Source organism: Convolutriloba macropyga, chromosome 9 (genome assembly GCF_964194025.1).
Source record: "Convolutriloba macropyga chromosome 9, txConMacr16.3, whole genome shotgun sequence".
NCBI classification, from domain to species: domain Eukaryota; kingdom Metazoa; phylum Xenacoelomorpha; order Acoela; family Convolutidae; genus Convolutriloba; species Convolutriloba macropyga.
The window spans coordinates 23,852,838-23,866,985 of record NC_134476.1 but is presented as its reverse complement, the minus strand read 5'-3'; the positions used below and the strand labels follow the sequence as shown (position 1 = coordinate 23,866,985).

At 34.0% G+C, this 14,148-nt stretch overlaps 1 protein-coding gene across 1 annotated transcript; it reads right to left on the bottom strand.

Moving 5' to 3' along the window:
- Positions 1-11,599: 11,599 nt before the first annotated feature.
- On the bottom strand, positions 11,600-13,231 carry LOC142345270 (uncharacterized). Its single transcript, XM_075397252.1, has one exon. The coding sequence runs from the start codon at positions 13,069-13,071 to the stop codon at positions 11,773-11,775; it is 1,299 nt and encodes a 432-aa protein (XP_075253367.1). The 5' UTR covers positions 13,072-13,231; the 3' UTR covers positions 11,600-11,772.
- Between the last annotated feature and the right edge of the window lie 917 nt (positions 13,232-14,148).

Sequence of the window (14,148 nt, the reverse complement as noted above, 5' to 3'; positions counted from 1 at the left end):
CGAACTGGCTTATTACCAACTTTTCAAACTCACTCTCCTAAATTAAAAATCGAAATCACGTGAATTTGGAACGGCCCGAAAAAACGTCCAAGCAAACAAGAGGGCTCGTTCGAGCCTACAATTAGCACAAAAATATTTTATATCTCCATACAAGGAAGTTCTTGATTACAACATTGCTCAAAATATCACGGGCATGAAGGTAAATAATGCACGACTTAAAATTAATGACGATCAAAAACGGCATACGCTTCCCAATTGATGAATCATAAATTGACACAATCTAACTTTGACTTCGTTGTCTTTTTTCATTGTGTGGACTTTCACGAAATAAAAAAAACGGTCTGGCTTAATGAGTAGTAGAAACAAGCGATAGAGCAAACAGCCGAAAAGAAATGGCTAACGATGAGAAATAAACATTTCCGTAACTGACGAAGGTCAGACGAATTGATCTCAAACGAGCAGCTTAGCCAGGCTAGCTGACGGTGAGGGAGGGGGAGGAGGACGAGGAGGCGGCGGCGGCGACGGCGGAGGAGGAGGAGGGGGTTGAAGAGGAGTCAGCGCGAATGGCCGTTACACCAAGAATTCAAGTCTCCTCAGCAGTTTTAGGGAATCGCATACATAGAGACTAGAAGGGCTCCTAGACAATACCTCAGTGACTTAATACCCACAGGCTTTACCAGTTTATCTCATTTCTCAGGACAGGAGTAGCGCAATTCCAATGGTCAGAGGAAAAAAAACGATGAGATAGGGATTCGGTAGGAGCAAAAATTACAGATAAGACCCGCAGGACTTAAATATTTGCAGCAACCTTTGCTTAAGACCAATTAGTAAGGTGACAGAGACCTTTGGCAATTGCTCAGTATTGATTGGTAACTCAAACCATATTTTCAGTTGACGAATTTGAAAAGAAATTGAAAGTTACTCACATAATTAGTTCAAAAAAGTTCTGCAATATATACAAGACTTAATGATTGAAGGCAAACTCTGTATAGTTACACACAAAATCTACCATGCAAAATATCTGCAGTAAAATTTTCCACGCAAAAACTGGCAGTTTAAATTTCCACTTCGAATAAATGACTCCATGCATACATAAGCTGATCAAATTATCGATCATTGTAGCCGGGTCAAACAAAAACATATTTTGAAATTCTGATTAATATTCAATTTGCTAGGTTTCGTAAATATTGTTAAATATAAATTTTAAACAGGGAAGATTTGCCGCCCTCAAACTAAGAATAACAATTTATTTTAATGAGAAAAGAGACCATTGAATAACACAGAGAAAAAGGTCATTGAATATTTTATAAAATAGCTATCGTGCACAAAATCGTTCCATACCTTACAAGGTAAAAAATTCACGGAAGGCTTGAGCAATTGGCAAAAAAAATTTCGCAATCAATCTAAGAAATGCAATCAGAGAAACATTTCAAATTTGTTGACCCGCTTGATACCCACGTTCGTCTCTTTAATTATGTTCACAGCATATTTAGTGCATGATATCAATAAACAAGGAGGCTCGGTAACGTGCGATCGCACATAAGGTTCCGACCCCGCTCATCCACAATTCCGGCATAATTGTCTACCAAATGAGGAACAGATAGAAAACCCCCAAATTTCAAGTATTTTTCAAAAAAAAAATGGTGTATGAACAAAAAGATAGCCCCCAAAGCAAATAACTCAGTGGAGCACAAAATGATGCATTATATTCACGAAATATGCCAATATTAAGAAAGCGAATCAAGACAAACAGCAAAATCAAACAACATCAAACATTAATTACATCAAAAATATTAAGTCAGTTTTAAAAACAAAACTTAATAGCGAAGTCAAAATAGCGTTAGATAAAACTGAAACTAAACAAAATAACTTGTTATTCACCAGATAAGATAAGGGAGCAGTCCATAATAAGGCTTGTAACAAATAGACAATAAAGATTGAAAACAGTTAATTTGAAAAATTCGCTTATTTCTTTTTAAAACAATTAATTTCAAAGTAAGGAAAACCATTAGAAATCAAATAAAATGACGCAAAGTTTTACGATTCCCAGTGTTTCTAAAGATGAGAATTAAGAGCTGTCGTTATTCAATTTTTATGCGGTTACAAAAAGAACAACAAATAATAGACAACAAAAAATCAATTAAATTTTGCCAGAAAACGCTTTCGAAGCCGCAAACCCATACCTCAAAATATGTTTGATTGCACCTTATTCAAACACCGATAATGTAATATGTGACCTCTCATTAATGAACCCAGGTAACAAGTCGACAACAAAAAAAAGCAAAATTAAAAAAAAACTTGTTTTTTTTATTTTTGAAAAAAAATTATTTCCATAGACATGAAAGCCATTAATTACAAAACGAAATGATTAAATAGGTTCGTTTATTCTTCCAAAGGAGACCTTCAATTTTTCAGCCCATGAGACCTTTTAATTTATATCCTACGTGTACAAAGAGAACGTAAAATATGACTAAAATCGAAATATTTTTAAATTTTTTTCTGAAAAATCCGTGTAGAAGCAAAAATAGTCATAACGAATTCTTTGAAAACATTAGATTTTGTGACACCAATTCCTTTGACACCTTATCTTGACAACAATATTGTCATACTTGGCCTGTAATTAACGAGACTAGGAGAACAAAAACAATAAAAGGAACAAAATTGCGAAGCTAAAAAGTGTTTTTTTTTTATTTTTGGAAAACAAATGTTTTCAAAGTCATGAACGCCATCAGCTACCTACTAATATCAGAATATTTGCCCATCTATTCTTCCATGAAAGTCAATGAAACCTGGTAACTGTACAGGAAATTTCATGCGATTAAAGGGACAAAGTAGAAACGACAGTTTAAGACAAAATTAAAAAATTCAATTTAATTCTTCGAGAAAGTATTGTCGAAGCCGTTAAAAATAGAGCCTATATCCTCTAGTATTTTAATATTATTTATTGTGCTTTATTTTGATTGCCAATAATCTGATATAAGAACTGTCAATAGCGTGATAATGTGACAAAAATAGAAAACGTCAAAAATGGGCAAATGACTGAAAATAAAAAACTGTGAAATCTATTAGTGTCAAAGCCAGAAAACCATAACTTAAAGTGTAAAACCGCAATAAAGACTGAACTCAAATTTACTAGGAAGAAGAACCATTCTTTCATTGCGGACACTAAGCTAAAAGTGGACCAAGATAAGAGCAAAATTCAGGCAAAATTCAATAAGAGTTTGTTTAAAAATCATTTTTATTTTAAAAATCAAAACGACCATAGGCTTTCAAGTAATAAACTAGATACAATAATTGGGAGCCAATTAGGAAGCAATTTGGACCTATCACTAACGAGCTTTGATTTGAAATGCTCTCTTATTTAATTAAAATATAAAAGAGGTCGATTTTATTTTATAAAAAAAGACGGACTGATTACAATCCCAATTATTTTTCAACTGTAACAGTCCAAGATTGGTCCAAAATGAGCTCTGTTAATACTGTTCTCCAATTAAGAGCACTTAATTTTTCAAATTTTATGGATATAGATATATTGTTAGTAAAAATCAAAAATGAAAGCTGCGTTTTTGATAATCTACGAGGAAAGTTAGCAAAAACCGGCAATGTTTCATTTATGGAGCACTCGCAACGGAAGTTGACGTAGAAATAGCTCCCAACTGAGTCTACGAAGATTGCGTTAGTGGTGTTTAGGTGTATACTGCAAATTTAATCAAAGTCGACCAAAGAAACTTATTTCGTGCTGTTTTTGATCAAAAAGTCTGAATTTTGAAATATTTAGCCAGAATTTTTGACAAAAAAATAAGAGCAAAATAGACGAAAATATTTTTGTCTCTAAAAATAAAATCAACAACACTTTCTTCCAAATTTCAGCAAAATTAGCGAAATTTTAGTAAAAAATTCCCGCAAATGTGAATAAAATAAACGGAATTCACTCTATTTCCTCAAAAGTTTAAACCTCGATAACTCCCCGTAAACAACGAAATTCAAAAAATCTTTTTAATTCCATATTCTACGCTGGACAAGCTTTCTAATGATACCAGTCTCAACTCTCTACGATGAATATATCGATCGGCCAAAATTGACTGAACAAAAAAACCCATTTGAGTATATAGTTCCTCCCACCTCAAGAGGGGTCGGAACAATGAGGCACCATATTAAAGTATCGGTAGAGCAAAAGTAATTTCCAATAAATACGAAATAAACCATTCTCGCAAACACAAACAGATACGCATGTGAACACATTTAAAAGCTCAAATATAGATTTTACATCAACTGGACTTTACACAAAAAGCTGTTCTCTTACCCGTCACACACACAAACACAAAACAAACAAACATTCTCTCGCACGAATGAAAACAACTAAACGAACGAAGACAACCCAAACAGGTAAGAAAGAAATAACCACATAGTTCATTGAAAAACAATTTCAAATTCCAAGCGTTCAAAAATTTTTCGCACTCTTCGAGAATTTGAAATTCAAAAAATGGAAAAATATCAAGGCCAGTGTTTTAACTTTTCTAAATAAAATATTGCTACAAAAAAACGTGGGGACCCAAAAAAGAAACCAGAGGGGGCGTAGCAACCTCCGTAAGGACTGCTAAAATTGGTATTAAACAATACTCAGCAGACGAGAAAAAAAGTCACGTTGAAACTGGAAGCTCATAACTCTATCAGTAGTAGTATCTATCATTAGATATCCTCTAGCGTCTCAAGAAAAAAATAGCTTTGACACAAAGAAAATGATAACCAGTTTTTCTAAATAACAAAAAAAATGTAAGTAAAAGCCTTTATGCGTTAAATTTACACGAATAATATTCCCTTGTAAGACATTCTAATATTCAAGAAGCTAAACGAGATTGTTTTCAAATTAAGAGATGAGATATGAGAAACAAATGCAGAGTTAAGAAAACTTCCCCCATAAAATTTCTAAAATGATTGGAATGTTTCTTTGAACTCATTGGTAATCACACAATTTGCTTTCTGATTTGTTTTCAACAATATTTTTACGGCAGTAAGATAGAATTTTCTAGCTGTTTTGAAAATTTCGAGACATTAATAGCGCAACCAAGTTATCACAAACAAGTATATGGAAATACGAAGGTTCTGATATAGTTTTTGTTATGATCAAGCTATGGTAACTTAACAACAAGTAAATTGCTCTTAATTCTTTTTATTCTGCTTTTTAATTCAGCTACTTTGTATGTGAAAACAACCACTAGACTGTTTTGAAGTTGCAAAATTGATTTTTTTAGTGGTGAAGATCCGACGACTTTTTTGTCCGACGACTTTTTTGTCCTTAATTATAAAAACAATGCTATTTGTTCATTCGTTTCCTCGGCATCTCAAAAGTAAAAATTTCTAAACAACGCTACAATTCCGGAATCACGGCGGCTCAATATAAACGAATTTTGTTTCTTTTGCCACACAGACTGGCATGTGTCATCTTGTTGACTTTCAACTTGCAGTGAGCTGATGGAGGAGTATATATAAACCGACTAACGTCGAACAAATTGCTCTCGAACGACAGGTAGGGCAATTTATTTCAGAGGGCTGTAGTCCACATAAATTGTAAACCGCGACCTCCGACGTTGAGCCTTGTTCTGTCACCCCAAAGCCTTGTAATACCATATCATACAATAGCTTTTTTAAAAATACAAACACTTAATTTCGCAATGAGTGCAATTTAGGCCACACAACATCAAGTAGTAAAGCGTGACAAAAATTCTCGGGAAGAGAAATCGAACCAAACAGTCAGGCAAAATTTTGAGTAGAAAAAAAGCCGGTAAAATACCGGAAATGCCTCAAAGTCGTGCAATATAAACTCTAAACTCTAAACTAACCCTATCTATATCAGAAATATAGAACAAAATTAACTGCATTACAAAACTGGAGAATGGGTACGTAGGTGGGGGAAGGGGCATAAGGGAGGTTGAATTGTAATTGCTGAAAATAACCATTCGACCTTGAACAATAACAACAATTCCCAATTACTATACATTAGAAGTTACGCTACTGTTGAAGTTCAAGAACAAAGAAATCAAGTTCAGGTCGTAAACAAAGCTGCTTCCGCTAAAAAATCATGTGTTATACCAATACTCCTCTGCGAGTAATAAAAGACACACTTTTACAACAAGGCGGCTCGTTAATGTGCGTTCGCACATGATGTTCCGACCCGAGCTCATCTACATTTTTGACTAAAATGTCAACCAAATCAAGAGATAACAAAAATAGATGTTTGAGTTTAAAACAATCGTTACACATTCTATCTACTAATTGAATTACTAATGCCATGCTTCATTACAGCACCAACGTGACCTGACATTGAAGAGACTAGAAAAAAAATAGCACCAACAAAATTTTGGCGGCAAAAAATGAATATCTAAATTTAAAAGCACCTGGTAACAACGTCAAAATGCAGTCAGATAAAACCTTAACTACACAAGTTTACCTTTTACTAACTATACAGCAGATGAAAAGTTTTCTTAACGAGACTAGGTAACAAGCCGACAAAAAGAACGAACAGTGAGGCGAAACTTAAAAATTAATCAACATTTTTTGCACCAAGAAAATTCAAAAATCTTAAAAAACATTGGTTTTTAATAAAAAAATCCTTGATAAATTACTAAAAAGTCATTACAAAACCAAGAGCACCCGTCTGTGGTCAGACTATGCCATAGAAACAAACTAAAGAGAAACTCAAAAAATTACAAACGATTTGCGAAAACACAAACCTTTGCTACCATTAAAATCAATACCTATCATCTGAATATGTATTTTTAATTCAGTTGTTATTTCTGCTATTTCAGTTGAAGGATTTATACTGAAAGATTAAATAAGTTTACTTGGGCCACATTTAAAAACCATTGGGATCTGTTATTACGCGATTGTTCTGAAGGAAGAGAAAAAGAAACGCAAAAAATGGCCATTCAATAAACGTTCAGAAAAACGAAACAACAGTGGCACATAATATCAATATATATGTTATTTCTTGAAATACACGAAATTCGATGGGACATCTGATTGATGAATAGAAGTTAAATTTGACGAAAGGAACCTATTCGCTATATACTGAATGTTTCGAGCAACATCATTCATTCAGTCCTCAATTACAAGCCTATGAGATCTGTGAGCAATTTACGGCTACCTAAAGAACAAAAACAGCGAATTCAGGAAAAAAAATTGAGCGACAAAAGGGTCGAAGGCATTAAAAAAATGAACTTTTCACTAAACACTCTTCAATTTTAAATTAATTTTTCAGGAGCAATGGGAAAACCTTTTTTATCAATATAATTTCAAAAAATCAACAAATATAAACAAATACATTAGACGCACGAAAATTGCGGGAAAACACGTATTATCAACGCCATTAAATTCATTAGCCTTCAACGGAAGCCAGTATATACAATAAATGATGCCTCGAGGGGACAATAAGTTTTTTTGCCAATCGTATTTCATCAATAAGACCTTACAACAAGTTAATGACTATGAAAACAACAACAGAGAGAGGCAAAAACCACAAATTCAGTAGAAAAGTGCCTGAAGAAAATGTCGAAGCAACTCAAATCATAAGCTCTTCCCTGAAAACTTTATTTATTATCCGTTGAACTTCTTCCCTAAACCAATAGGGACTCTCAGCAGTAAGATGATGTGATAAGATTTCAAAAGGATCGAAAAACAAAATAAAGTACCCAAAAAAAATATGAATTCTCGTGGCATTGATGTTTTAAAACTAATAGGTAGAAGATAAAACCGCTAACCAGATTAATTTTGGCTATAGTAGAACGGAAATGGATTCTGTTAGAACCAACAATGACCAAGAGTATTCACGAAAAAAAATTAGGAATGGTTGAATTTCAAAAAAGTTTCGAAAAATTTTAAACCCTTAACAGCCAGTAAACTCAATCTTTCATCGGAGCTCAATGACGATGCTCAGATATAACCCATAGGGAGGAAAATGATGTCTGTCATGCATAGATAGTTAAAAAGACATCACAATAAGTCCTATGACAGAAAACAATAACAAAAACAGCAAAAACTAAAATTCAGTAGAAAAATGCGAGAAGAAAGTGTCGAAGACAATTAAACCATTAGCTATTCTCTGAAAACTTTCTCTGTGATCCACTGAACGTCCTCTCTAAGCCAATTGGATTACAATAATCTTTGGATAATGTGATAAAGAGTTCAAAAGTGACCAATAATTCAAAAAATCCAAAAAAAAAATTTAAAAAAATTGAAATCTTTGTCATTGAAGTCATATAACCAATAGCTAGAAGATAAAACAGCTAAACAGAATATTTTTAGTCGCAGTAAAAAGCAAGTGGGTCCAGTCAATACTGAAACTCACTAACAGTTCAAGAAAAATTTAGGAATTGTTATTGTTCAAATAAAATTTTCGAAAAATGATTTTTATTTTAAGACATTAAATTCAATAGCTTTCAACGGAAATCAATAAAAACGCTCAAAGATGCCCCGGTGGCAGTACACTTATGTTTGTCATGCATAGGTATTCATTATGAGATCACAGTAAGTATAATGACTATTAAAACAACAAAAAAAAACAGGAGAAAACCAAAAAATCAGTAGAAAAGTGCAAGAAGAACGTGTCGAAGCCATTTAAACCATAAATTTTTGTTTAAAATTTTTATTGGTCATCCACAGAACATCGTTTTTAAGCTAATGGGAACTGTCAATATTTGGATAATGTGATAAGATTTCAAAAGTAACCAATAATACGTAAAAATCCAAAAAAAATTTTAAAAAATTGAAATTTTTTGTCATTGAAGTCATATAACCAATAGATAGAAGATAAAACCGCTAACCAGTTTAATTTTGGTTGCAGTAGGAAGGAAGAGGGTGCTCTCACCCCTGGACTGACTTACAATTCACTATAATAAGATTATGATTCTTTAATATTCAAAAAAAAATTCGAAAAATTATTTTTTAAGTCTTAACAGCCATTAGCCGCCCCCTCAATGAAATAGACATGTTCACTTAATGCTCATTATGGAACATATTGCACTGTTAGTCAATGAATCCCTACCATAGGACTCCAAAAAAAATAGTAAAACTTCAAAAAGAAATTCAAAATTTCATTCAAAATTACGAAAACTCAGAATCGAAGCCAAAAAAAACATGAGCAATTCCTTGAAAACGACGTTTTTTGTTCATTGCGCTTCATTCGACTATAAAGGAGTTTTGTCATTAATAGAACGTCGATATAAAATGTGACTTGTCTCTAGGTGACTTAAAAAAGCAAAAAAGAGAAAAGTTTTATTAAAAAAAGGGCTCTCAATTAGAGTTCGATTTTTTTTTGATAGTGAACTTCCCTATGAGACCAGAACTAGTCTTTCTATCGCCTTGCATTCAACTTTTACGAACTCAAAATTTATTCTTTTTATAGAAATTTGAATTAATGTTTTCGTAAAAAAGATCTTAGTTTGAAGAAAATTGTACTAAAAATGAACAATCATGCTAAAGATCCCATTGTTCACACAAAACTTCAATCCTCGATAACTCCTCGAAAAAAACGAAATTCAAAAAAATCTTTTTACTTTTGAATTCTACGCTGGACCAGCTTTTTAATGATACCACTCACATTTCTCTACGACGAATATATCGATCGGCCAAAATTCACTGAACAAAAAAAAAAAACCCATTTGAGTATATAGTTCCTTCCCCCACAAGTGGGGTCGGAACAATAATTGCTTCAAAATTCGTAGAGCAATTAATGACTTACAGCAACAAAAAAATTCAATTCAGAGTAGTAATAAAAATGTGGGTTCTAGTGACACTTATGACAATTAAGGGATCATAGGATTCTTGGATTTCCTTCTTCTCAGAAATATAAAGTGACTAGCTGTACGCTAGTAAAAATAATTGATATATTATTTTTCAGATACCAACGACGCATAGTTCCCTACATTTCAGACTAAACACCATATGTTTAAGAAGATTGAACAGTAAAATATAAATCAGACAAAAATTGGTGAACATTATTATGCCACTAAACTATTATTGACAACGAAATGGGTTTCTTTGCCTCCCAATTTAGCAAATTTCTGTCAACTGGGAGGGAGCTTGCAGATGGCATTTGAACAATTTTTGTGTATATAAGTTTTTTGTCTTGGCTTCTTCAAGCAAAACGTCCGCTGAGCTGCTTGGACGTCCCTCAAAATTGAAATTAGTAATCCATTATTTTTACGAAAGAGATGACTGAGAAATAAGACGAATTAAAAAATAACTTTTAATTAAAAACTGGATCATGTATTCAATATAAACGATTAGAATTCAAGCTCGAGATCCACTTGCAGAACAAATAGCAGCAAGTGACAGTTCCGAAAGGAGGTCCATAGATCATTCAATAGATTTAGCTTAAATCTATTGTTTGCATGTGCTATGTTTATCAGTTGAAACGTATGCTAGGTTTTACAAAGCATACATGATTTCACTTTATGAAGTTGTGAACCCCTCAAAAAACTTAAGGCAAGAAAACAATATCAAAAAATTCTTGTCAATTTAAAAGACATCAGAATCAGCAGGATGCTGCAGAGATAATTCTGCTCTTCCAATTAGAACAGATGATCAGGTATACATTTCCTTCATCATTCATCAAGCAAATAGAAAATATAAACATCTTTAGAAAACATACGCACCAATTTAAATCATAACAGATGCAGTCAAAACTAAGACAAACGTAACCGATGAACGTCGGGCGACTTGCTCTCAAACGACGGCGAGCAGTTAGCTTCGGCAGTAGCCAGCTGGGGCTAAGAGATGCTAGCATTAGGGTGGAAGATGGGGATCATATTTTTAAGATTCAGAAACGCCCCTCACACCATTTCCCACGCATGATTTCCCTTCACACGATTGCCCTTCACACAATTTCGCCAAAAATCAGCTAAACAAAATTTAAAAAAGCTCAGAACACTTTGATACATTCAAGTAAGCATAATATATAACGCATAGAATCTACAATGATTCAATGATAGTATGAATCGAATTATTAACAACAATGGTAACAACTATGGATTAAATTTTCGGTTTATTTTCAGTTGTGATTCTCCCCAATTTAAATTTCAGAAAAAAGTGTTATCAAAACTTTTAAATATATATCCTTCAATATTCGAAACCATACAACATTACAGAACAATTACCACCTTTTAAAATTGGGGAAAAAAACAAAACAAAAAATACAATAAGAAAGTTAGGAAAAAATGAGAAATGCCACACAAATAAAAACCAATTCATTGATTTCACAAAAAGAGATTTCCCATTAATATGCTGGAAGCCATTTAACTAATGAAGAAATCCATAATTATATTTGTCGTTTGCAGTCAGATACTATCATTAATTTCGTTATTTCTTTATTTTATCAGGAGAACGCTGATTTCGTTCTGAATAAACTACTCTCGAGGGTCTTAAATAACAACACTCATGTCTTTCTCCAAAAAAATATATTATCGGAGGTCAAAAAAGGCGGAAAGAAGTCAGGTTAGCAACAAATTTTTCCTTTATTAAATGAGGCCGGAGCAAAAAAAAACTGTGGGCTTTATGAGCTAGCACACTTTATCCTCAATTCGAAATCGGATAAAAAACAGTACCCAAACAAAAAGGTTTTTTACAGATTTGAAGCGCGTCCAGAACAAAAATGATTGAATAAGCAACTTGATACAAATAATTGCGCGCTTATCTATACACATCGTAATTTCAATAATTAATTAACATCGAATTAAACGATTTTTGATGCAACTACAATTAACTCTAAGAAACAAATCAATCTGAATCTGTTTCACACACGCCATACACATACGAGTTAAAATCAGATACACCCCCATCCGAGTCAATAGAAACTCTTCTTGGTCTAACAGCCGGAACGATATCCACTTTAATCTGGACAACTTCATTGAGCTGACCAAATGACCTTTTAAGGTGACCCCAGGGTAACTTCGTAGTTCTGTGGTACATCGCAACGCCAATTTTGAACAGTTTCCATACCCAAAAGTCTCGGCCTTTTTGTTTCTTTACAAATACACTGACTTTAACAGGAGATTCAATTTGGACGACATCCATATGCATTTTTAGCATGTTCAAATCTCGCTCGATGCCAATTTTCAAAACTGCTTCGTCTATCGAAACGTAATTGGACCACTGAATGTTTGAGTTCCCTTGATATCGGAAAGGAAGAAATATTGTCATGCTTTTGGGACTGTCGGAATTTTCTGCGTCATGAGATAACAAGGAACTCAAATTTGGAATTTGACTGGTCGATTGATACAGATAGTTGAGGGGGTTAAAAGGATTCAGAGACGGACTTGTTTCCGGTCTACTGGATTGCACGGTTGATGCATCGGTTTGAGAACCAGTATCGTTGCTTCCGGTTGAAAAAACAAACTTGGGTACTTCGAAACTGTACAACCAGTTTACGGTTTCATTATTAGCGGTTGATTTGCCATCAACAAACGATGTCTCAAGTTCATTTAACTTCTGTTCGATTGCGTCAACTTCTTTTTCAAGTTCCAGCATTTTTCGGAACTCAGATTCCGCTTTTTCAAATCGACCTTGAACTTTGTCAAAATTATCAGTAAGAGCATTTCGCAAACTTTCCCGTTGTTTTTCCAGAAACCAGACTTGAGATCGCATTATCGATTGTGATCTCGCATCAAATATCGCAAACTCGTGGTCTTTATGTTTCGAAACGAGACATTCGTTACATATTGCAGTCAAACATGAATGACACCAAAAAGATGCGGGAGCCTTTTTGACTTTTCTACAATCACAGGTAACCTTTAGGACGTTTGGTTTCACTTTTTCAGGTGTAATTTTACTAGCTTGCCGCTTGATGAAGTCTCGCAAACCATACAAAGGTTTGAGAGACTCAACTTTCTGGTTGAAAAAACATCCACAGATTGCACATTTGAAACCAGCGGGTCCCTGTTTTAAAGCTTGGAGGCAAGTCCTGTGAGGTCCACAGTAGGAATGGCCACAGGGTAAAACACGTGGATCTTCAAGTATGTCTGTGCATATCACGCATTCTAGTAAACTATCGAAACTTTCATCTTCGCCAGCTGCCATAATGTGTCTGAAGAAATGAAATGGATTCGTTCCCTCTCTAAGTCCTTTTTACCTTTGCATTATTATTTGTTCAGCAACGAGCTCAGTTTCTCGTACATTGAAAGTTTTCCAAACTGCAATAAAAAAGCACACAACGAGGCATAGCCAAACTCCATCACAAAAGTCTGAATTATTTTGATAATAAAGGTACTGGTAACTTTATTTACCAAAAAATCACCATTTACGATTTAAAAGCACGAATGAAGAACATTCTTTACCCCCATGGTTTTTAATCACCTTCGGGAAGTTGATCACCTTCAACCAAGCACCAATAACACTTCGAGTTCAATAAGAACATGAGCGGAAGATTACTATCTCTAAGTTATTTAACACATCTATTAGTTCGCGATAACATTATCGCCGATAAAAAATCATTATTACCACCCGGTTGTTATCACCATGGAGAAGTTATGCAGGTCGAGCAAATGGCGGCATGACTTGTGCTACTGTATCAATAAATATACCATGCAGTTCCCTCACTCTTCATAGCTATATAGCAAGTGGTGAGAATGCTGACGGATCTTCATACTCTAACCATAAAATCACTGTTCCTCTACTGTTTTGAGAATTCTCTTAATATTCATCTAGCGTTAACAAATCACTTCACCGATAAGTTATGCAACGTATGTAAGCTCAATTGGAGGTGATAAGTATATAGGTTTCGTTTCAATGCTTGAAGTCCCTAAGAATTATTGGCATTTACTGAGAACCCCGTAGCGATTAGACACGAATTTCGAAGTGACTTCTTCAGAGCACTGTAACCTTGCTTAAAATACGCAACTTGCATGTATACCAAAAATATGTGCATAGTAACATGCATACCAAAAGTACATGAGGTCAAGTTCTGGGATTGCAAAAACTTGGAACTTGCACGTACGTATTTGAAACATGCTTAAAACACGCAACTTGGCATTCTGAAAATGACGAAATTTCATATAAGCAAACTTCTGACTATGTATATAAGAGTTTCTGATATTTTAAGTTCTGGTACTTCAGACGTTCTGCATTTTAAAATTCGAGCTTGCGTGTTTCAATAAA

Excerpts from the sequence above, each read along its gene's own strand:
- LOC142345270 (XM_075397252.1), bottom strand. The coding sequence starts at position 13,071 with ATGGCAGCTGGCGAAGATGAAAGTTTCGATAGTTTACTAGAATGCGTG.